General features: G+C 45.8%; 1 protein-coding gene across 8 annotated transcripts in view; it reads left to right on the plus strand.

Moving 5' to 3' along the window:
* Positions 1-22,471, plus strand: part of LOC112238870 (protein phosphatase 1 regulatory subunit 12A) — a 52,704-nt gene that overhangs the window by 19,158 nt on the left and 11,075 nt on the right. For 4 of the 8 annotated variants that reach the window (XM_042321276.1, XM_042321244.1, XM_042321156.1 and 1 more), the window contains exons 5-19: positions 47-191; positions 455-529; positions 5,816-5,901; positions 8,062-8,495; positions 9,006-9,115; positions 9,394-9,636; positions 11,788-11,870; positions 12,213-12,299; positions 12,664-12,756; positions 13,856-13,954; positions 14,539-14,629; positions 14,856-15,026; positions 17,697-17,888; positions 18,301-18,383; positions 19,944-20,010. In XM_042321276.1, the coding sequence (XP_042177210.1) occupies positions 47-191; positions 455-529; positions 5,816-5,901; positions 8,062-8,495; positions 9,006-9,115; positions 9,394-9,636; positions 11,788-11,870; positions 12,213-12,299; positions 12,664-12,756; positions 13,856-13,954; positions 14,539-14,629; positions 14,856-15,026; positions 17,697-17,888; positions 18,301-18,383; positions 19,944-20,010 (2,059 nt within the window). The remainder of the gene's footprint in view (positions 1-46; positions 192-454; positions 530-5,815; positions 5,902-8,061; positions 8,496-9,005; positions 9,116-9,393; positions 9,637-11,787; positions 11,871-12,212; positions 12,300-12,663; positions 12,757-13,855; positions 13,955-14,538; positions 14,630-14,855; positions 15,027-17,696; positions 17,889-18,300; positions 18,384-19,943; positions 20,011-22,471) is intronic. The other 4 variants (XM_042321194.1, XM_042321333.1, XM_042321294.1 and 1 more) reach the window with 4 other exon arrangements.

The raw sequence follows: 22,471 nt of genomic DNA on the forward strand, positions 1-22,471 counted from the left end.
CTCGTGTTTCCTCTCTATCACCTCTATCTATTCAACCCCCCCACAGGGTCCTGCTCCAGTGTGGTCTGGATTTGGACAGTGGTGATGTGGATGGCTGGACAGCCCTGCATGCTGCAGCTCACTGGGGACAGCAGGAGGTGTGTTCTCTGCTGGCTGACAACCTGTGTGACATGGCTGCTCTCAACAACGTGGTGAGTTGGAGATGAGACACACACACTGATGTACTCTCTCACACACACACACACACACACACACAGAGAGAAGCTCAGTCCGGCAGAGTAACACCTCTACTACATTCTGACTCAATAGGCATTGATAATGTCAACATCTCACATGGCACCCTATTCCCTATATTGTGCAAAAAAAGTAGTGCACTATATAGGGAATAGGGTGCCATTTGGGACACACTATGTTAAATGACATGTATTACAGTGAATGTGTGTCCTTGTTCCAGGGACAAACCCCTATAGAGGTAGCAGATGACACCCTAGTGGACACTCTGGAGCAGCTGACTAAGAAACAGAACGCTGTGAGTCGCTACCTCTATCTCTGAGTGACCTTATATAGCTAGAGTACATGATCTCTCTCTGTCTCTCTGCTCTCTCTCTCTCTCTCACTTTATCTCTCTCTCGGTCTGTCCCTCTGTCTGTCTCTCTGTCTCTCGCTTTCTCTCTGTCTCTGCTCTCTCTCTCTGTCTGTCTCTGCTCTCTCTCACTTTCTCTGTCTCTGTCTGTGTCTGTCTGTCTCTGTCTGTCTCTCTCCCTCTGTCTATATCTGTCTCTCTCTCTCTCTGTCTCTCTCAGCATGCCACTGGTTGAATTCTTTCCCTATTTATGGCTCTATCCAAACATTGTGTTGACTTTTGACCTTTACTGTGTCTTCATTGTCCTGTCCTACTGAAGTGTGTTGTGTTCTGTGGTTCATTGAAATATATTACAGTACCAGTCAAAACTATGAAACAACACATATGGAATCATGTAGTAACCAAAAACGTGCAAAAAAAACCTAAATATATTTTAGGTTCTTCAAAGTAGCCACTCTTTGCCTTGATGACAGCTTTTCACACTCTTGGCATTCTCTCAACCAGCTTTACCTGGAATGCTTTTCCAACCGTCTTAAAGGAGTTCCCACATATGCTGAGCACTTGTTGGCTGCTTTTGCTTCACTCTGCGGTCCAACTCATCCCAAACCATCTCAATTGGGTTTAGGTCAGGTGATTGTGGAGGCCAGGTCATCTGATGCAGGACTCCATCACTCTCCTTCTTGGTCAAATAGCCCTTACACAGCCTGGAGTTGTGTTGGGTTATTGTCCTGTTGAAAAACAAATGATAGTCCCACTATGCGCAAACAAGATGGGATGGCGTAATGCTGCAGAATGCTGTGATTGCCATGCTGGTTAAGTGTGCATTGAATTTTAAATAAATCACAGACAGTTTCACCAGTAAAGCACACCCACATCATAACACCACCTCCTCCATGCTTCACGATGGGAACCACACATGCGGAGATCGTCCGTTCACCTACTCTGCTTCTCACAAAGACATGGCGGTTGGAACCAAAAATCTCAAATTTGGATTCATCAGACCAAAGGACAGATTTCCACCGATCTAATGTCCATTGCTCGTGTTTCTTATACCAAGCAAGTCAATTATTATTGGTGTCCTTTAGTAGTAGTTTCTTTGCAGCAATTCGACCATGAAGGCCTGATTCACACAGTCTCCGTTGAACAGTTGATGTTGAGATGTGTCTGTTACTTGAACTCTGTGAAGCAGGTAACACTAATGAACTTATCCTCTGCAGCAGAGGTAACTCTGGGTCTTCCTTTCCTGTGGCGGTCCTCATGAGAGCCAGTTAACTCTAATGAACTTATCCTCTGCAGCAGAGGTAACTCTGGGTCTTCCTTTCCTGTGGCGGTCCTCATGAGAGCCAGTTAACTCTAATGAACTTATCCTCTGCAGCAGAGGTAACTCTGGGCCTTCCTTTCCTGTGGCGGTTCTCATGAGAGCCAGTTAACTCTAATGAACTTATCCTCTGCAGCAGAGGTAACTCTGGGCCTTCCTTTCCTGTTGCGGTCCTCATGAGAGCCAGTTAACTCTAATGAACTTATCCTCTGCAGCAGAGGTAACTCTGGGCCTTCCTTTCCTGTGGCGGTTCTCATGAGAGCCAGTTAACTCTAATGAACTTATCCTCTGCAGCAGAGGTAACTCTGGGCTTTCCTTTCCTGTGGCGGTTCTCATGAGAGCCAGTTAACTCTAATGAACTTATCCTCTGCAGCAGAGGTAACTCTGGGCCTTCCTTTCCTGTGGCGGTTCTCATGAGAGCCAGTTAACTCTAATGAACTTATCCTCTGCAGCAGAGGTAACTCTGGGCCTTCCTTTCCTGTGGCGGTCCTCATGAGAGCCAGTTAACTCTAATGAACTTATCCTCTGCAGCAGAGGTAACTCTGGGCTTTCCTTTCCTGTGGCGGTTCTCATGAGAGCCAGTTAACTCTAATGAACTTATCCTCTGCAGCAGAGGTAACTCTGGGCCTTCCTTTCCTGTGGCGGTTCTCATGAGAGCCAGTTAACTCTAATGAACTTATCCTCTGCAGCAGAGGTAACTCTGGGCCTTCCTTTCCTGTGGCGGTTCTCATGAGAGCCAGTTAACTCTAATGAACTTATCCTCTGCAGCAGAGGTAACTCTGGGCCTTCCTTTCCTGTGGCGGTTCTCATGAGAGCCAGTTAACTCTAATGAACTTATCCTCTGCAGCAGAGGTAACTCTGGGCTTTCCTTTCCTGTGGCGGTCCTCATGAGAGCCAGTTAACTCTAATGAACTTATCCTCTGCAGCAGAGGTAACTCTGGGCTTTCCTTTCCTGTGGCGGTTCTCATGAGAGCCAGTTAACTCTAATGAACTTATCCTCTGCAGCAGAGGTAACTCTGGATCTTCCTTTCCTGTGGCGGTCCTCATGACAGCCAGGTAACTCTAATGAACTTGTCCTCTGCAGCAGAGGTAACTCTGGATCTTCCTTTCCTGTGGTGGTCCTCATGACAGCCAGGTAACTCTAATGAACTCATCCTCTACAGCAGAGGTAACTCTGGATCTTCCTTTCCTGTGGCGGTCCTCATGACAGCCAGGTAACTCTAATGAACTTATCCTCTGCAGCAGAGGTAACTCTGGGTCTTCCTTTCCTGTGGCGGTCCTCATGAGAGCCAGTTAACTCTAATGAACTTATCCTCTGCAGCAGAGGTAACTCTGGGCCTTCCTTTCCTGTGGCGGTCCTCATGAGAGCCAGTTAACTCTAATGAACTTATCCTCTGCAGCAGAGGTAACTCTGGGCCTTCCTTTCCTGTGGCGGTCTTCATTAGAGACAGTTTCATCATATGGTTTTTGCACTTGAACATACTTTCAAAGTTCTTGAAATGTTCCCTATTGACTGACCTTCATGTCTTATTAAAGTGATGATGGACTGTCATTGTGATGTCACTGTCGTTGTGATGTCACTGTTGTTGTGATGTCGTTGTGATGTCACTGTCGTTGTGATGTCACTGTCGTTGCTCTTTACTTATTTGAGCTGTTCTTGTCATTATATGGACTTGGTATTTTACCAAATAGGGCTATGTTCTGTATATCACCCTTACATTGTCACAACACAACTGATTGCCTCAAACGCATTAAGAAGGAAAGAAATTCCACAAATTAACATTTTAACAAGGCACACCTGTTAATTGAAATGCATTCCAGGTGCCTTATGAAGCTGGTTGAGAGAATGCCAAGAGTGTGCAAAGCTGTCATCAAGGCAAAGGAAGGCTACTTTGAAGAATCTCAAATATGAAATATATTTTGATTTGTTTAACAGTTTTTTTGGTTACTACATGATTCCATATGTGTTATTTCAGAGTTTTGATGTATTCACTATTATTCTACAATGTAGAAAATAGTCAAAATAAAGACAACCCTGAAATGAGTAGGTGTGTCCTATCTTTTGACTGGTATTGTGTATATATATGTATATATGTGTATATATATGTATATATGTGTATATATATATATATATATATATATATGTATGTATGTGTATGTGTATATATATACAGTGAGGTAAAAAAGTATTTGATCCCCTGCTGATTTTGTATGTTTGCCCACTGACAAAGAAATGATCAGTCTATAATTTATATGGTAGGTTTATTTGACCAGGGAGAGACAGAATAACAACAAAAAAATCCAGAATAACAACGTTATAAATTGATATGCATTTTAATGAGGGAAATAAGTATTTGACCCCTCTGCAAAACATGACTTAGTACTTGGTGGCAAAACCCTTGTTGGCAATCAGAGGTCAGACGTTTCTTGTAGTTGGCCTCCAGGTTTGCACACATCTCAGGAGGGATTTTGTCCCACTCCTCTTTGCAGATCTTCTCCAAATCATTAAGGTTTCGAGGCTGACGTTTGGCAACTCAAACCTTCAGCTCCCTCCACAGATTTTCTATGAGATTAAGGTCTGATGACTGGCTAGGCCTTAATGTGCTTCTTCTTGAGCCACTCCTTTGTTGCCTTGGCCGTGTGTTTTGGGTCATTGTTATGCTGGAATACCCATCCAAGACCCATTTTCAATGCCCTGGCTGAGGGAAGGAGGTTCTCACCCAATATTTGACAGTACATGGCCCTGTCCATCGTCCCTTTGATGCGGTGAAGTTGTCCTGTCCCCTTAACAGAAAAACACCCCCAAAGCATAATGTTTCCACCTCCATGTTTGAGGGTGGGGATGATATTCTTGGGGTCATAGGCAGCATTCCTCCCCCTCCAAACAGGGCAAGTTGAGTTGATGCCAAAGAGCTCCATTTTGGTCTCATCTGACCACAACACTTTCACCCAGTTTTCCTCTGAATCATTCAGATGTTCATTGGCAAACTTCAGACGGCCATGTATATGTGCTTTCTTGACCAGGGGACCTTGCGGGCGCTGCAGGATTTCAGTCCTTCAAGGCGTAGTGTGTTACCAATTGTTTTCTTGGTGATTATGGTCCCAGCTGCCTTGAGATCATTGACAAGATCCTCCCATGTAGTTCTGGGCTGATTCCTCACTGTTCTCATGATCATTGCAACTCCACGAGGTGAGATCTTGCATGGAGCCCCAGGCCGAGGGAGATTGACAGTTCTTTTGTGTTTCTTCTGTTTGCGAATAATCGCACCAACTGTTGTCACCTTCTCACCAAGCTGCTTGGCGATGGTCTTGTAGCCCATTCCAGTCTTGTGTAGGTCTACAATCTTGTCCCTGACATCCTTGGAGAGCTCTTTGGTCTTGGCCATGGTGGAGAGTTTGGAATCTGATTGATTTGCTTCTGTGGACAGTTGTCTTTTATACAGGTAACAAGCTCTCATTAAGAGTGTGCTCCTAATCTCAGCTCGTTACCTGTATAAAAGACACCTGGGAGCCAGAAATCTTTCTGATTGAAAGGGGGTCAAATACATATTTCCCTCATTAAAATTCAAATCAATTTATAACATTTTTGACATGCGTTTTTCACTGATTTCATGGAATTTTTGTCTCATTTTGTCTGTCATAGTTGAAGTGTACCTATGATGAAAATTACAGGCCTCTCTCATCTTTTTAAGTGGGAGAACTTGCACAATTGGTGGCTGACTAAATAGTTTTTTGCCCCACTGTATATGTGTATATATAAATATATATAAATAGTTTATCAATGTGTATATATCTCTATATAGCTCTTCCTGTGTATTTACTCTGTGTCTCTCTGTGTCTCTGTCTCTCTCTGTGTCTCTCTGTGTCTCTGTGTCTCTCTGTGTCTCTCTGTGTCTCTCTGTCTCTCTCTGTAGTTGCGTACAGAGAAAGCCAAGCTGTCCCAGCCTCCGGTCATTGAAACCAGTCCTTCTATCAATATGGCACCAGTTAGACCACGCAGGTCAGTGCCCCAGCATGTCTCTGTGACTGACCCGTCTCTTACTGACTGACCCTTCTCTTACTGACTGACCCTTCTGTTACTGACTGACCCTTCTGTTACTGACTGACCCTTCTCTTACTGACTGACCCTTCTGTTACTGACTGACCCTTCTGTTACTGACTGACCCTTCTCTTACTGACTGACCCTTCTCTTACTGACTGACCCTTCTCTTACTGACTGACCCGTCTCTTACTGACTGACCCTTTTGTTACTGACTTACCCTTCTCTTACTGACTGACCCGTCTCTTACTGACTGACCCGTCTCTGTTACTGACCCGTCTCTGTTGCTGACCCGTCTCTGTTATTGACCCGTCTCTTACTGACCCTTCTGTTACTGACCCGTCTCTTACTGACTGACCCTTCTGTTACTGACCCAGGAATCACTGATACTGAACCACACAGCATTAGCTAGCACACCTTTCTACCAACAGCATGATGTAACATGAACCAGACATAATGTACTACATTACCATCCTAATGGCACAAATCACTGAATCAGTCCTTTGTGTTTTACTGACCTGAATCACTGAATCAGTCCTTTGTGTTTTACTGACCTGAATCACTGAATCAGTCCTTTGTGTTTTACTGACCTGAATCACTGAATCAGTCCTTTGTGTTTTACTGACCTGAATCACTGAATCAGTCCTTTGTGTTTTACTGACCTGAATCACTGAATCAGTCCTTTGTGTTTTACTGACCTGAATCACTGAATCAGTCCTTTGTGTTTTACTGACCTGAATCACTGAATCAGTCCTTTGTGTTTTACTGACCTTAATCACTGAATCAGTCCTTTGTGTTTTACTGACCTGAATCACTGAATCAGTCCTTTGTGTTTTACTGGCTTGAATCACTGAATCAGTCCTTTGTGTTTTACTGACCTGAATCACTGAATCAGTCCTTTGTGTTTTACTGACCTGAATCACTGAATCAGTCCTTTGTGTTTTACTGGCCTGAATCACTGAATCAGTCCTTTGTGTTTTACTGGCCTGAATCACTGAATCAGTCCTTTGTGTTTTACTGACCTGAATCACTGAATCAGTCCTTTGTGTTTTACTGACCTGAATCACTGAATCAGTCCTTTGTGTTTTACTGTTTGTATTTCACCAGTGTCAGCTGCCTTGCAAGCTAGTCACTCCATCCTCACACTGCCACAGGAGTGGTATGGATGGAGGAGGAGAACCAACCTAGTCACGCCCTCCCCTAGTCCTCTAGTAACGCCTCTAGTCATGCCCTCCTCTAGTCACTCCATCCTCACACTGCCACAGGAGTGGTATGGATGGAGGAGGAGAACCAACCTAGTCACGCCCTCCCCTAGTCCTCTAGTAACGCCTCTAGTCATGCCCTCCTCTAGTCACTCCATCCTCACACTGCCACAGGAGTGGTATGGATGGAGGAGGAGAACCAACCTAGTCACGCCCTCCCCTAGTCCTCTAGTAACGCCTCTAGTCATGCCCTCCTCTAGTCACTCCATCCTCACACTGCCACAGGAGTGGTATGGATGGAGGAGGAGAACCAACCTAGTCACGCCCTCCCCTAGTCCTCTAGTAACGCCTCTAGTCATGCCCTCCTCTAGTCACTCCATCCTCACACTGCCACAGGAGTGGTATGGATGGAGGAGGAGAACCAACCTAGTCACGCCCTCTTCTAGTCACGCCCTCCGCTAGTCACCCCCTCCTCTAGTCACGCCCCCCTCTAGTCCTCTAGTCACGCCCTCCTCTAGTCACGCCTCTAGTCACGCCCTCCTCTAGTCAAACCCTTCCCTATTCACACCCTCTAGTCACGCCCTCCTCTAGTCACGCCCTCCTCTAGTCCAACCCTCCTCTAGTCACGCCCTCCTCTAGTCACTCCCTCCTCACACTGGGTTGGTTTTCCAGATGTTTGTTGCTATGGCGATGTATGTTTGGAAACCTACATCAAAGAGATATTTTCTAGATTGTTGTTGTTACACATCTGTTAAATGTTGGTCCGGTTTCCAGCCCAGATTCAGACACAGTCGACATCCTACTTTGTTTTTGCCCACACACACTCTGGTTTGCTGCACCCTGAGTGATCGCCCTCACTGATTGCCTCCTGCATGCCTACCTGTCATCCAATCCCCGCCCCCCTGCCCCTCCCCTGCAGGACCTCAATCTCTCGTATGAGCAGCAGAGAGAAGATCTGCCTCCACGAGAGAGAGAAGCACCCTCCCCCTGCCCTGACCAGCAGCCCAGCCGAAGAAGAAGAGGAGGAGGGAGGACAAGGTCTGCCTGGGACTCAGGGACCGGGCCTGCCTGGGACTCAGGGACCGGGCCAGCCTGGGACTCAGGGACAGGGCCAGCCTGGGACTCAGGGACAGGGCCAGCCTGGGACTCAGGGACAGGGCCAGCCTGGGACTCAGGGACAGGGCCAGCCTGGGACTCAGGGACAGGGCCAGCCTGTGACTCAGGGACAGGGCCAGCCTGGGACGCAGGGACCGGGCCAGCCTGGGACGCAGGGGACACAGGGACAGGGCAAGGCCTCCAGCAGCTCCAGTTCAGAAGAGGAGGATGACGAATCTGAGAGTGATGCTGAATCAGGTAAGAGACTGCGTTTACTTCCCAAGTGGCCCCCTATTCCCTATATAGTGCACTACTTTTGACCAGGGCCCTGAGGGACACTCTGAAGATTTATAATACACATTTTTTTGGGGGGGGTGGCGATTCAGGAAATAAACTGAAATTCCAATTCTCGCTTATTATCTCCAACCATTCGAAGAAAAGGCAGTTATTCTTTAATGGTATTGGTGCTATTGGTTCCATACACCAATACTTCGGGGCGGCAGGGTAGTCTAGTGGTTGGCGTTGGACTAGTAACCTGAAGGTTGCAAGTTCATATCCCCGAGCTGACAAGGTACAAATCTGTCGTTCTGCCCCTGAACAGGCAGTTAACCCACTGTTCCCTAGTAGGCCGTCATTGAAAATAAGAATTTGTTCTTAACTGACTTGCCAAGTTAAATAAAGGTTAAAAAAAAATGTTCTGGTACAGATGCTGTTGTTTTCATGGTCCCAGTCACATGGACTGACTGATCGGTAGTGTTGTTGTTGCAGAGAAAGCCAAAAACCGAGAGATCATCAACAACTTGAACAACAAATGCAACAGCTCCTCCACCCACGCTACCTCCACGGCAACCAGCACTTCAGGAGACCCTGCCAAAAAGGTACGACACAGATTTTCTATTGCAGTTTTGAACAACAACAACATTCTCTTTAGGAGATTGTAGCTCCTCACAATGGAATCGACTAAGACAGGTGTTAACCAAGATTAACAACCTCTCTCTGCTATTGAATTCTGCTTGACCTCTGTGAACTCCTGAGAAATCGCCTTTAAATATCGCTCTGGGAAGGCTGTTGATTTGAGTCTATTTGATTCCTCGCCCCCAAAGTGATGAGATTACTCAGAAAGTTAACTCTCTCTTTCTCTATGTTGTGTAAGTAGCAGGACCCAGGGAAGCCCCCAGCCCCCGAAGTGGCACCTAGCTCGGCCCCTGGCGCGGCCCCTGGCTCCTGGAGGACCTCTCTTCGTAAGGCAGGCAGCTCTGTGACCCTGGGTCCTTCAGGGGCCAACGACCCCAGCCAGGAGTCCACCCGTGGGGCCCCTGAGTCTGGCCTGGGCATAGGGATGACCCGCTCTGCCTCCAGCCCACGCCTCAGCTCCAACAACACCACCACAGACACCAAGGTAGAGAAATCATTGTTATTGATGTCATTGACTTTGTTTACATGTTAAAACTAGTTGTATATCCTCTTCTGTCCTCGTTTCCTTCTCAAAACGCCCTCTGATGTATTTTGATAAGTAGGAGAGGAAAGAGGACATGGGGAATCAAGGAAAGACAACTGAGATTCACCAATAGGCTCAAAGAGTGCCCACTCAGCAACCTCCAGTACACTACTGTACTCTTAGACGTGACCAACTACATCACTACTGTCCTCTTAGACGTGACCAACTACATCACTACTGTCCTCTTAGACGTGACCAACTACATCACTACTGTACTCTTAGACGTGACCAACTACATCACTACTGTCCTCTTAGACGTGACCAACTACATCACTACTGTCCTCTTAGACTGGGCCAACTACATCACTACTGTCCTCTTAGACTGGACCAACTACATCACTACTGTCCTCTTAGACGTGACCAACTACATCACTACTGTCCTCTTAGACGTGACCAACTACATCACTACTGTCCTCTTAGACGTGACTAACTACATCACTACTGTCCTCTTAGACTGGACCAACTACATCACTACTGTCCTCTTAGACGTGACCATCTACATCACTACTGTCCTCTTAGACTGGACCAACTACATCACTACTGTCCTCTTAGACTGGACCAACTACATCACTACTGTCCTCTTAGACGTGACCATCTACATCACTACTGTCCTCTTAGACGTGACCAACTACATCACTACTGTCCTCTTAGACTGGACCAACTACATCACTACTGTCCTCTTAGACGTGACCATCTACATCACTACTGTACTCTTAGACGTGACCAACTACATCACTACTGTCCTCTTAGACGTGACTAACTACATCACTACTGTCCTCTTAGACTGGACCAACTACATCACTACTGTCCTCTTAGACGTGACCATCTACATCACTACTGTCCTCTTAGACTGGACCAACTACATCACTACTGTCCTCTTAGACTGGACCAACTACATCACTACTGTCCTCTTAGACGTGACCATCTACATCACTACTGTCCTCTTAGACGTGACCAACTACATCACTACTGTCCTCTTAGACGTGACCAACTACATCACTACTGTCCTCTTAGACTGGACCAACTACATCACTACTGTACTCTTTTAGACGTGACCAACTACATCACTACTGTCCTCTTAGACGTGACCAACTACATCACTACTGTCCTCTTAGACGTGACCAACTACATCACTACTGTCCTCTTAGACGTGACCATCTACATCACTACTGTACTCTTAGACGTGACCAACTACATCACTACTGTACTCTTAGACGTGACAAACTACATCACTACTGTCCTCTTAGACTGGACCAACTACATCACTACTGTCCTCTTAGACGTGACCATCTACATCACTACTGTCCTCTTAGACGTGACCATCTACATCACTACTGTCCTCTTAGACTGGACCAACTACATCACTACTGTGCTCTTAGACGTGACCATCTACATCACTACTGTCCTCTTAGACGTGACCAACTACATCACTACTGTCCTCTTAGACGTGACCAACTACATCACTACTGTCCTCTTAGACTAGACCAACTACATCACTACTGTCCTCTTAGACGTGACCAACTACATCACTACTGTCCTCTTAGACGTGACCATCTACATCACTACTGTCCTCTTAGACGTGACCATCTACATCACTACTGTCCTCTTAGACGTGACCATCTACATCACTACTGTCCTCTTAGACGTGACTAACTACATCACTACTGTCCTCTTAGACTGGACCAACTACATCACTACTGTCCTCTTAGACGTGACCATCTACATCACTACTGTCCTCTTAGACGTGACCAACTACATCACTACTGTCCTCTTAGACGTGACCACCTACATCACTACTGTCCTCTTAGACGTGACCATCTACATCACTACTGTCCTCTTAGACGTGACCAACTACATCACTACTGTCCTCTTAGACGTGACCAACTACATCACTACTGTCCTCTTAGACTGGACCAACTACATCACTACTGTCCTCTTAGACTGGACCAACTACATCAGTACTGTCCTCTTAGACTGGACCAACTACATCAGCACCTCTAATACACTACTGTCCTCTTAGACTGGACCAACTACATAGCCTTGTACTTTCAGGAACCCAGGACTGCCAGAGTGAACCCCAGTCCAACCAGACGTCTCTTCAGTATGCCAGACACCAACCCAGAGGGCACTAGCAGGTGGGCTCAGCTTGCCTCACATGATGCTGTCACGTACCACAGTATTGAGTGGCAGTGAAAGGCTGCTCATCAGCTTCACTGTGTGTCTGTGTGAGGAAAGATAAACCGGTTTTGAGCTTCACTGCTTCACCACCATTCTTCTTCTCTCTCTCTCTCTCTCTCTCTCTCTCTCTCTCTCTCTCTCTGTGTCTCACACCCACCCTCCCCCGCCTCTCTCCCTCACATCCCACCCTCCCCCGCCTCTCTCCCTCACATCCCACCCTCCCCCGCCTCTCTCCCTCACATCCCACCCTCCCCCGCCTCTCTCCCTCACATCCCACCCTCCCCGCCTCTCTCCCTCAGCTGGCTGAGTCGTAGCTCCTCTTACACCCGACGCCTCAATAGTACTGGAAGTGATCTTAGTAGCTCCACTCCCTCCTTGCCTCTCAGGTATGTCCTACAGCCTTGGCTCTACTCATTGGTGTGTTGTCCACTCTTAGGGCTTCTGGTTGGATGTGGTCTCTCCTCCATACACTCTTATTCTGTGTTCAATATTACACTGCTGGATGGGTTGTCTCTGAGTATATTGTCTCTGAGTATATTGTCTCTGAGTATATTGTCTCTGATTATATTGTCTTTATTTAACCAGCTTGTCCCATTATTCGTCCTCGTCAGGCTTCCAAACTGATTCAACTGTGAAAAAGTAGTGGACCTCTGTTTACATGGGAGGCCTTGCCATAGACACTGTTTATGTGGCTGTGGTAGAGAATATGCTGTAGATATTATGGTCAATAGGTCTGGTTGGTATTCCCAGCTCATCCTATGGACACAAACCGGATGACCCCACGGGGACAGGAAGTAGCTCCTCTGTTGGACTCAGTCGACTCAACATCCTGGTGGCCCAGAGGTGGGTGTGTCTGATAATGGCACGGTCCTTAATTCCTTTTCGAGCAAACGACACAGCAGCCCTGCCACTTGGTTTGCTGTAAAGCTTAGGTGTGGGGCTGGAGAAATGTAACCACTCTCAAAGTCATAGTTATGGATGCAAGGACTAAATATGTATTCCTCTCTATCTACCCTCTCTCTCTCTCTCTCTCTCTCTCTCTCTCTCTCTCTCTCTCTACCCTCTCTCTCTCTCTCCTCTCTACCCTCTCTCTCTCTCCTCTCTACCCTCTCTCTCTCTCCTCTCTACCCTCTCTCTCTCTCCTCTCTACCCTCTCTCTCTCTCCTCTCTACCCTCTCTCTCTCTCTCCTCTACCCTCTCTCTCTTCTACCCTCTCTCTCTCTCCTCTCTACCCTCGCTCTCTCTCTCCTCTACTCCTGTCTGTCTCCTCTCTACCCTCTCTACCCATTCTCTCTCCACCCTTTCTCTCTCCTCTCTACCCTCGCTCTCTCTCTCCTCTCTACCCTGTCTCTCTCCCCTCAATCTCTCTCTCTTCTCTACCATCTCTCTCTCCTCTCTACCCCCTGTCTGTCTCCTCTGCCCTCTCTGTCTCCTCTCTACCCCTGTCTGTCTCCTCTGCCCTCTCTGTCTCCTCTCTACCCCCTGTCTGTCTCCTCTGCCCTCTCTGTCTCCTCTCTACCCCTGTCTGTCTCCTCTGCCCTCTCTGTCTCCTCTCTACCCCCTGTCTGTCTCCTCTGCCCTCTCTGTCTCCTCTCTACCCCCTGTCTGTCTCCTCTGCCCTCTCTGTCTCCTCTCTACCCCCTGTCTGTCTCCTCTGCCCTCTCTGTCTCCTCTCAACCCCCTGTCTGTCTCCTCTGCCCTCTCTGTCTCCTCTCTACCCCCTGTCTGTCTCCTCTGCCCTCTCTGTCTCCTCTCTACCCCCTGTCTGTCTCCTCTGCCCTCTCTGTCTCCTCTCTACCCCTGTCTGTCTCCTCTGCCCTCTCTGTCTCCTCTCAACCCCCTGTCTGTCTCCTCTGCCGTCTCTCTCTCCTCCCCCTGTCTGTCTCCTCTCTCTCCCCCCTCTTATCTCTCTCTCTCCCCCCTCTCTCTCCCTCTATTTCAGACTGGCTCAGGAGCAGGCAGAGAAGAAGGAGAAGGAGCAGGGTTCTGTCACCACCACGACCGGTGTGGGCAGCGATCTGGAGACCAAGCAGAGGCGCAAGTGAGTCTTTCTCACCATGACGTCAATGATGTTTCAGCGTTTTAGAGTTTACAGAGCCTATTTGTTTTCTAGATGTTTGAACTTTCACCTTTAAACACAGTGGTTTGCCGAGGGTGTGAGGCTGCAGTTGTAGTTGAGTGTTGTTGAATGTGATTAAATGTAGTTGAAGGTTATGTGCCAGAGTGGTGTAGTGGTCTACTAAGCGGACTCTGGATCATGCACAGCCTCCTTGGACAATGATCTGTGACCTTTCAATTCTGTCAATCCCCCTCTCACCTTTCTCCCCTCTCACCTTTCACCTTTCTCACCTTTCTCCTCCCTCTCACCTTTCTCCTCCCTCTCACCTTTCTCCTTATCTTTGTCCTTGTTTTCTTTCCTACTGTCTATGTTATCTATGTAGCTAAATATTAGTTAAATGTAGGCAACTGTTGTTAAATATAGTTCCATGTAGTTATATCATTTGTGTTCCCTGGTCCAAGTCCTACCTGACCCCAGTGCCTGATGTCTAAATGGTGCCTGATGTCTAAATCATTTTATGATAATGTTATGGGTAATAAATAATGTTTTGTGTTTCCCTGATCCAGGTCCTACTTGACCCCGGTACGTGATGAGGAGGCTGAGGCTCAGAGGAAGGCTCGCTCCAGACACGCCAGACAGTCACGGCGATCCACTCAGGTCAGATATATCCAGACAGGAGATGCACAGCATTCCCCCCCCCCCTTCTTCGCCTTCTCTCCTTCATCTGATCTGAGGAACCAATGAGCTTCCTTTCACCATATTGTTAATTATATTATAATTATTATATTAAATGAGATGGGAACGATCCAGTAGATTGGCAGGCATTGTGATTTGTCTGTCTGACAAGGACATGACTAAAACCTCCTGTCTGTTGTCCAATCAGGGGGTGACGCTCACAGACCTGAAGGAAGCTGAGAAGACAATGAAGACCGCACAGACGGACGAAGGGAGGGACAAGACAATGAAGACCGCACAGACGGACAAAGAGAGAGACAAGACAAGGAAAGAGGAGGAGGAGAAGGAAGAGGCCAATAAGAAGAAAGCAGAAGAGGGGGTGAGAGCAGTATTTAACCCCTACACCCTACACCCTAGAGCAGCTGTATTTAACCCCTACACACTACACACTACACACTACACCCTACACACTACACCCTAGAGCAGCTGTATTTAACCCCTACACCCTACACCCTAGAGCAGCTGTATTTAACCCCTACACCCTACACCCTAGAGCAGCTGTATTTAACCCCTACACCCTACACCCTAGAGCAGCTGTATTTAACCCCTACACACTACACCCTAGAGCAGCTGTATTTAACCCCTACACCCTACACACTACACCCTAGAGCAGCTGTATTTAACCCCTACACCCTACACCCTAGAGCAGCTGTATTTAACCCCTACACCCTACACCCTAGAGCAGCTGTATTTAACCCCTACACCCTACACCCTAGAGCAGCTGTATTTAACCCCTACACACTACACCCTAGAGCAGCTGTATTTAACCCCTACACCCTACACACTACACCCTAGAGCAGCTGTATTTAACCCCTACACCCTACACCCTAGAGCAGCTGTATTTAACCCCTACACCCTACACCCTAGAGCAGCTGTATTTAACCCCTACACACTACACACTACACCCTACACACTACACCCTAGAGCAGCTGTATTTAACCCCTACACCCTACACCCTAGAGCAGCTGTATTTAACCCCTACACCCTACACCCTAGAGCAGCTGTATTTAACCCCTACACCCTACACCCTAGAGCAGCTGTATTTAACCCCTACACCCTACACCCTAGAGCAGCTGTATTTAACCCCTACACACTACACACTACACACTACACCCTAGAGCAGCTGTATTTAACCCCTACACCCTACACCCTAGAGCAGCTGTATTTAACCCCTACACACTACACACTACACACTACACCCTACACACTACACCCTAGAGCAGCTGTATTTAACCCCTACACCCTACACACTACACACTACACCCTACACACTACACCCTAGAGCAGCTGTATTTAACCCCTACACCCTACCCACTACACCCTACACACTACACCCTGCACCCTAGAGCAGCTGTATTTAACCCCTACACACTACACCCTGCACCCTACACCAGCTGTATTTAACCCCTACACCCTACACACTACACCCTAGAGCAGCTGTATTTAACCCCTACACCCTACACACTACACACTACACCCTACACACTGCACCCTAGAGCAGCTGTATTTAACCCCTACACACTACACACTACACCAGCTGTATTTAACCCCTACACACTACACACTACACCAGCTGTATTTAACCCCTACACACTACACACTACACCAGCTGTATTTAACCCCTACACCCTACACACTACACCCTACACCAGCTGTATTTAACCCCTACACCCTACACCAGCTGTATTTAACCCCTACACCCTACACCCTACACCAGCTGTATTTAACCCCTACACACTACACCCTACACCAGCTGTATTTAACCCCTAAACCAGCTGTATTTAACCCCTACACCCTACACACTACACCCTACACCAGCTGTATTTAACCCCTACACACTACACACTACACCAGCTGTATTTAACCCCTACACACTACACACTACACCAGCTGTATTTAACCCCTACACCCTACACCCTACACCAGCTGTATTTAACCCCTACACACTACACCCTACACCAGCTGTATTTAACCCCTAAACCAGCTGTATTTAACCCCTACACCCTACACACTACACCCTACACCAGCTGTATTTAACCCCTACACACTACACACTACACCAGCTGTATTTAACCCCTACACACTACACACTACACCAGCTGTATTTAACCCCTACACACTACACACTACACCAGCTGTATTTAACCCCTACACACTACACACTACACCAGCTGTATTTAACCCCTACACCCTACACACTACACCCTACACCAGCTGTATTTAACCCCTACACCCTACACCAGCTGTATTTAACCCCTACACCCTACACCCTACACCAGCTGTATTTAACCCCTACACCCTACACCCTACACCAGCTGTATTTAACCCCTACACACTACACCCTACACCAGCTGTATTTAACCCCTAAACCAGCTGTATTTAACCCCTACACCCTACACACTACACCCTACACCAGCTGTATTTAACCCCTACACACTACACACTACACCCTACACCAGCTGTATTTAACCCCTACACCAGCTGTATATAACCCCTACACCCTACACCCTACACCAGCTGTATTTAACCCCTACACCCTACACCCTACACCAGCTGTATATAACCCCTACACCCTACACACTACACCAGCTGTATATAACCCCTACACCCTACACCAGCTGTATTTAACCCCTACACCCTACACCAGCTGTATTTAACCCCTACACACTACACACTACACCAGCTGTATTTAACCCCTACACACTACACACTACACCAGCTGTATATAACCCCTACACCCTACACCAGCTGTATTTAACCCCTACACCCTACACCCTACACCAGCTGTATTTAACCCCTACACACTACACACTACACCCTACACCAGCTGTATTTAACCCCTACACCCTAGATCAACGGTATTACATCAGAGGATTGGTATAAGCAATATAGCTACACTTCTTATAAGGGGGTGTACAACATCCAGGGACATCAGTATGATGTATGTATGCTGGATAACATATTTCCTAAAGATGATAACTGTCTTCAGGAAGTAAGCTGGAGGTCCCGTATCGCCAGCCTGCAGAAGTCTGACCTGTTGGGGCTGACTCAACCGGCTGGTACCCTTCGTCCCCAGACCTCCGGCCAGGAGAGGAGTGCAGAAGGGGAGAGTGAGAGTGACCGTATCGCCAGGGAGAGACGGAGAGCCCGAGCCAGGAGGAGAGCTCAGAGGGCTGGAGATGTGAGTGCATTTGTAACCTGTCGTAGTCATGCTTATAACCCTATAAAACCCTTGCTCATAAATGCATTATAGCCTGTCGTAGTCATGCTTATAACCCTATAAAACCTTGCTCATAAATGCATTATAACCTGTCATAGTCATGCATTATAACCTGTCAAAACATCACATAATGAGGGCTGTAGATGTGAGTGCATGAGCTAGTCCTGGTTATAACCTTTCATAAGGACGGCGTAGACATTATAACATGTACTGTTTGTAACCTGTCACAAGGATGACATTGACATCCATAATGAGTGCACGGTGGGCTAGTCCTGGTTATACGGTTACCAGGTTTTATCCTGTTAATAACCTGCCGTAATGAGGACATTGCCATCCATAATGTATTGACCTAGTGATCTCTGTGGTCCTGTAGAGTGATGACAACGAGCCCAGTGGAGAGGAGGGGTTGGGAGGCAGTGGGCAGGATCCACAGACAGACAGGCACTCCAGCACAAGGTATGGATCTGACCTTTAGCCTTTGACGTGTTCAGTCTGGTTCCTGATTATCTCATAGTAGTGAGTATTATCTCTGACCCCTGAGGAGTCATTATAGTATCTCTGACCTTGGAGGAGTCATTATAATATCTCTGACCTCTGAGGAGTCATTATAGTATCTCTGACCTCTGAGGAGTCATTATAGTATCTCTGACCTTGGAGGAGTCATGATATCTCTGACCTCTGAGGAGTAATTATAATATCTCTGACCTCTGAGGAGTCATTATAATATCTCTGACCTCTGAGGAGTCATTATAATATCTCTGACCTCTGAGGAGTCATTATAATATCTCTGACCTCTGAGGAGTCATTATAATATCTCTGACCTCTGAGGAGTCATTATAATATCTCTGACCTTGGAGGAGTCATTATAATATCTCTGACCTCTGAGGAGTCATTATAATATCTCTGACCTCTGAGGAGTAATTATAATATCTCTGACCTCTGTGGAGTAATTATAATATCTCTGACCTCTGAGGTGTCATTATAATATCTCTGACCTCTGAGGAGTCATTATAATATCTCTGACCTCTGAGGAGTCATTATAATATCTCTGACCTCTGAGGAGTCATTATAATATCTCTGACCTTGGAGGAGTCATTATAATATCTCTGACCTCTGAGGAGTCATTATAGTATCTCTGACCTTGGAGGAATCATGATATCTCTGACCTCTGAGGAGTAATTATAATATCTCTGACCTCTGAGGAGTCATTATAATATCTCTGACCTTGGAGGAGTCATTATAATATCTCTGACCTCTGAGGAGTCATTATAATATCTCTGACCTCTGAGGAGTCATTATAATATCTCTGACCTCTGAGGAGTCATTATAATATCTCTGACCTCTGAGGAGTAATTATAATATCTCTGACCTCTGTGGAGTAATTATAATATCTCTGACCTCTGAGGTGTCATTATAATATCTCTGACCTCTGAGGAGTCATTATAATATCTCTGACCTCTGAGGAGTAATTATAATATCTCTGACCTCTGAGGAGTCATTATAATATCTCTGACCTTGGAGGAGTCATTATAATATCTCTGACCTCTGAGGAGTCATTATAGTATCTCTGACCTTGGAGGAGTCATGATATCTCTGACCTCTGAGGAGTAATTATAATATCTCTGACCTCTGAGGAGTCATTATAATATCTCTGACCTCTGAGGAGTCATTATAATATCTCTGACCTCTGAGGAGTCATTATAATATCTCTGACCTTGGAGGAGTCATTATAATATCTCTGACCTCTGAGGAGTCATTATAATATCTCTGACCTCTGAGGAGTCATTATAATATCTCTGACCTCTGAGGAGTCATTATAATATCTCTGACCTCTGAGGAGTCATTATAATATCTCTGACCTCTGAGGAGTCATTATAATATCTCTGACCTCTGAGGAGTCATTATAATATCTCTGACCTCTGAGGAGTCATTATAATATCTCTGACCTCTGAGGAGTCATTATAATATCTCTGACCTCTGAGGAGTCATGATATCTCTGCTCCCTGCTCTCTTCAGGTCCGACGTGTCATGTAACGACTGTATCGACAGAGGAGGCGGCTCTGAAACTAAGGATTACAAAAAGGTAAAGATAGTTTGAATGATATGAAAAGAGGCTAGTTAATATTAGAGGGTGTAGAAGAGTTTCAGCTCTCTCTTACAGGCGATCATTCGCTTAACTAACCCTCCCTCTCTCTCTATGCAATTCAATAAATGCTTTCTCTCTCTGGTGTAAAAAATGTATGCATGCACAACTAACCAGGACTACGTTTCTTTGGATAAAAGCATCTGCTAAATGGTATACAGTTGAAGTCGGAAGTTTACATACACTTAGGTTGGAGTCATTAAAGCTCATTTTTCAACCACTCCACAAATCTCTTGTTAACAAACTTTAGTTTCGGCAAGTCGGTTAGGGCATCTACTTTGTGCATGACACAAGTAATTTTTCCAACAATTGTTTACAGACAGATTATTTCACTTACGGATAATTCACTGTATCACAATTCCAGTGGGTCAGAAGTTTACATACACTAAGTTGACTGTGCCTTTAAACAGCTTGGAAAATTCCTGAAAATGATGTCATGGCTTTAGAAGCTTCTGATAGGCTAATTGACATCATTTGAGTCAATTGGAGGTGTGCCTGTGGATGTATTTCAAGGCCTACCTTCAAACTCACTGCCTCTTTGCTTGACATCATGGGAAAATCAAAAGAAATCAGCCAAGACCTCAGAACAAAAAAAATTGGAGATCTCCACAAGTTTGGTTCATCCTTGGGAGCAATTTCCAAACGCCTGAAGTTACCATGTTCATCTGTACAAACAATCGTACGCAAGTATAAACACAATGGGATCATGCAGCCGTCATACCGCTCACGAAGGAGACATGTTCTGTCTCCTATAGATGAACGTACTTTGGTGCAAAAAGTGCAAATCAATCCCAGAACAACAGCAAAGGACCTTGTGAAGATGCTGGAGGAAACAGGTACAAAAGTATCTATATCCACAGTTAAATGAGTCCTATATCGACATAACCTGAAAGGCCGCTCAGCAAGGAAGAAGCCACTGCTCTAAAACCACCATAAAAAAGCCAGACTATGGTTTGCAACTGCACATGGGGACAAAGATCGTACTTTGTCCTCTGGTCTGATGAAACTAAAATAGAACTGTTTGGCCAAAATGACCATCGTTATGTTTGGAGGAAAAAGGGGGAGGCTTGCAAACCGAAGAACACCATCCCAACCGTGAAGCACGGGGGTGGCAGCATCATGTTGTGGGGGTGCTTTGCTGCAGGAGGGACTGGTGCACTTCACAAAATAGATCACTTTCATGCCTCATGATGCCATGTGGATATAATGAAACCACATCTCAAGACATCAGTCAGGAAGTTAAAGCTTGATCACAAATGGGTCTTCCAAATGGACAATGACCCCAAGCATTCCAAAGTTGTGGCAAAATGGCTGAAGGACAACAAAGTCTAGGTATTGGAGTGACCATCACAAAGCCATGACCTCAATCCTATAGAACATTTGTTTACAGAACTGAAAAAGTGTGTGCGAGCAAGGAGGCCTACAAACCTGACTCAGTTACACCAGCTCTGTCAGGAGGAATGGGACAAAATTCACCTAACTTATTGTGGGAAGCTTGTGGAAGGCTACCTGAAACGTTTGACCCAAGTTAAACAATTTATAGGCAATGCTACCAAATACTAATTGATGGAATGGTAAATTCTGACCCACTGGGAATGGGATGGAAGAAATAAAAGCTGAAATAAATAATTCTCTCTACTATTATTCTGACTTTTCACATTCTTAAAATAAAGTGGTGATCCAAACTGACCTAAGACAGGGAATTTTTACTAGGATTAAATGTCAGGAATTGTGAAAAACTGAGTTGAAATGTATTTGGCTAAGGTGATGTAAACTTCCGACTTCAACTGTATATACTGAAAATAATAAAACGCAACATGCAACCATTTTAACGGTTTTACTGAGATACAGTTCATATAAGGAAATCAGTCAATTGAAATCAATTCATTAGGCCTTAATCTATAAATTATCTAAAAGGACGTTGGTTTATGGTAGAGAAATGAAAATTCCATTCTCTGGCAACAGCTCTGGTGGACATTCCTGCAGTCTAGATGCCAATTGCACGCTCCCTCAACTTGAGACATCTGTGGCATTGTGTTGTGACAACTGAACATTTTAGAGTGGTCATTTATTGTCCCCAGCACAAGGTGCACCTGTGTAATGATCATGCTGTTTAATCAGCTTCTTGTTATGCCACACCTGTCAGGTGGATGGATTGTCTTTCCAAATGAGAAATGCTCACTAACAGGGATGTAAACAAATTTTGTGTACAACATTGGAGAGAAATAAGATTTTTATTTCAGCTCATGAAACATGGGACCAACACTTTACATGTTGAGTCTATATTTTTGTTAAGTTTATATATGTGTGTATGTAATATATATATTTATATATATATTTATATATGTGTGTATGTGTGTATATGTATATATATATATATATATAGTGAAATTGTTCCAAT

Source organism: Oncorhynchus tshawytscha, linkage group LG01 (genome assembly GCF_018296145.1).
Source record: "Oncorhynchus tshawytscha isolate Ot180627B linkage group LG01, Otsh_v2.0, whole genome shotgun sequence".
Lineage (NCBI taxonomy): Eukaryota > Metazoa > Chordata > Actinopteri > Salmoniformes > Salmonidae > Oncorhynchus > Oncorhynchus tshawytscha.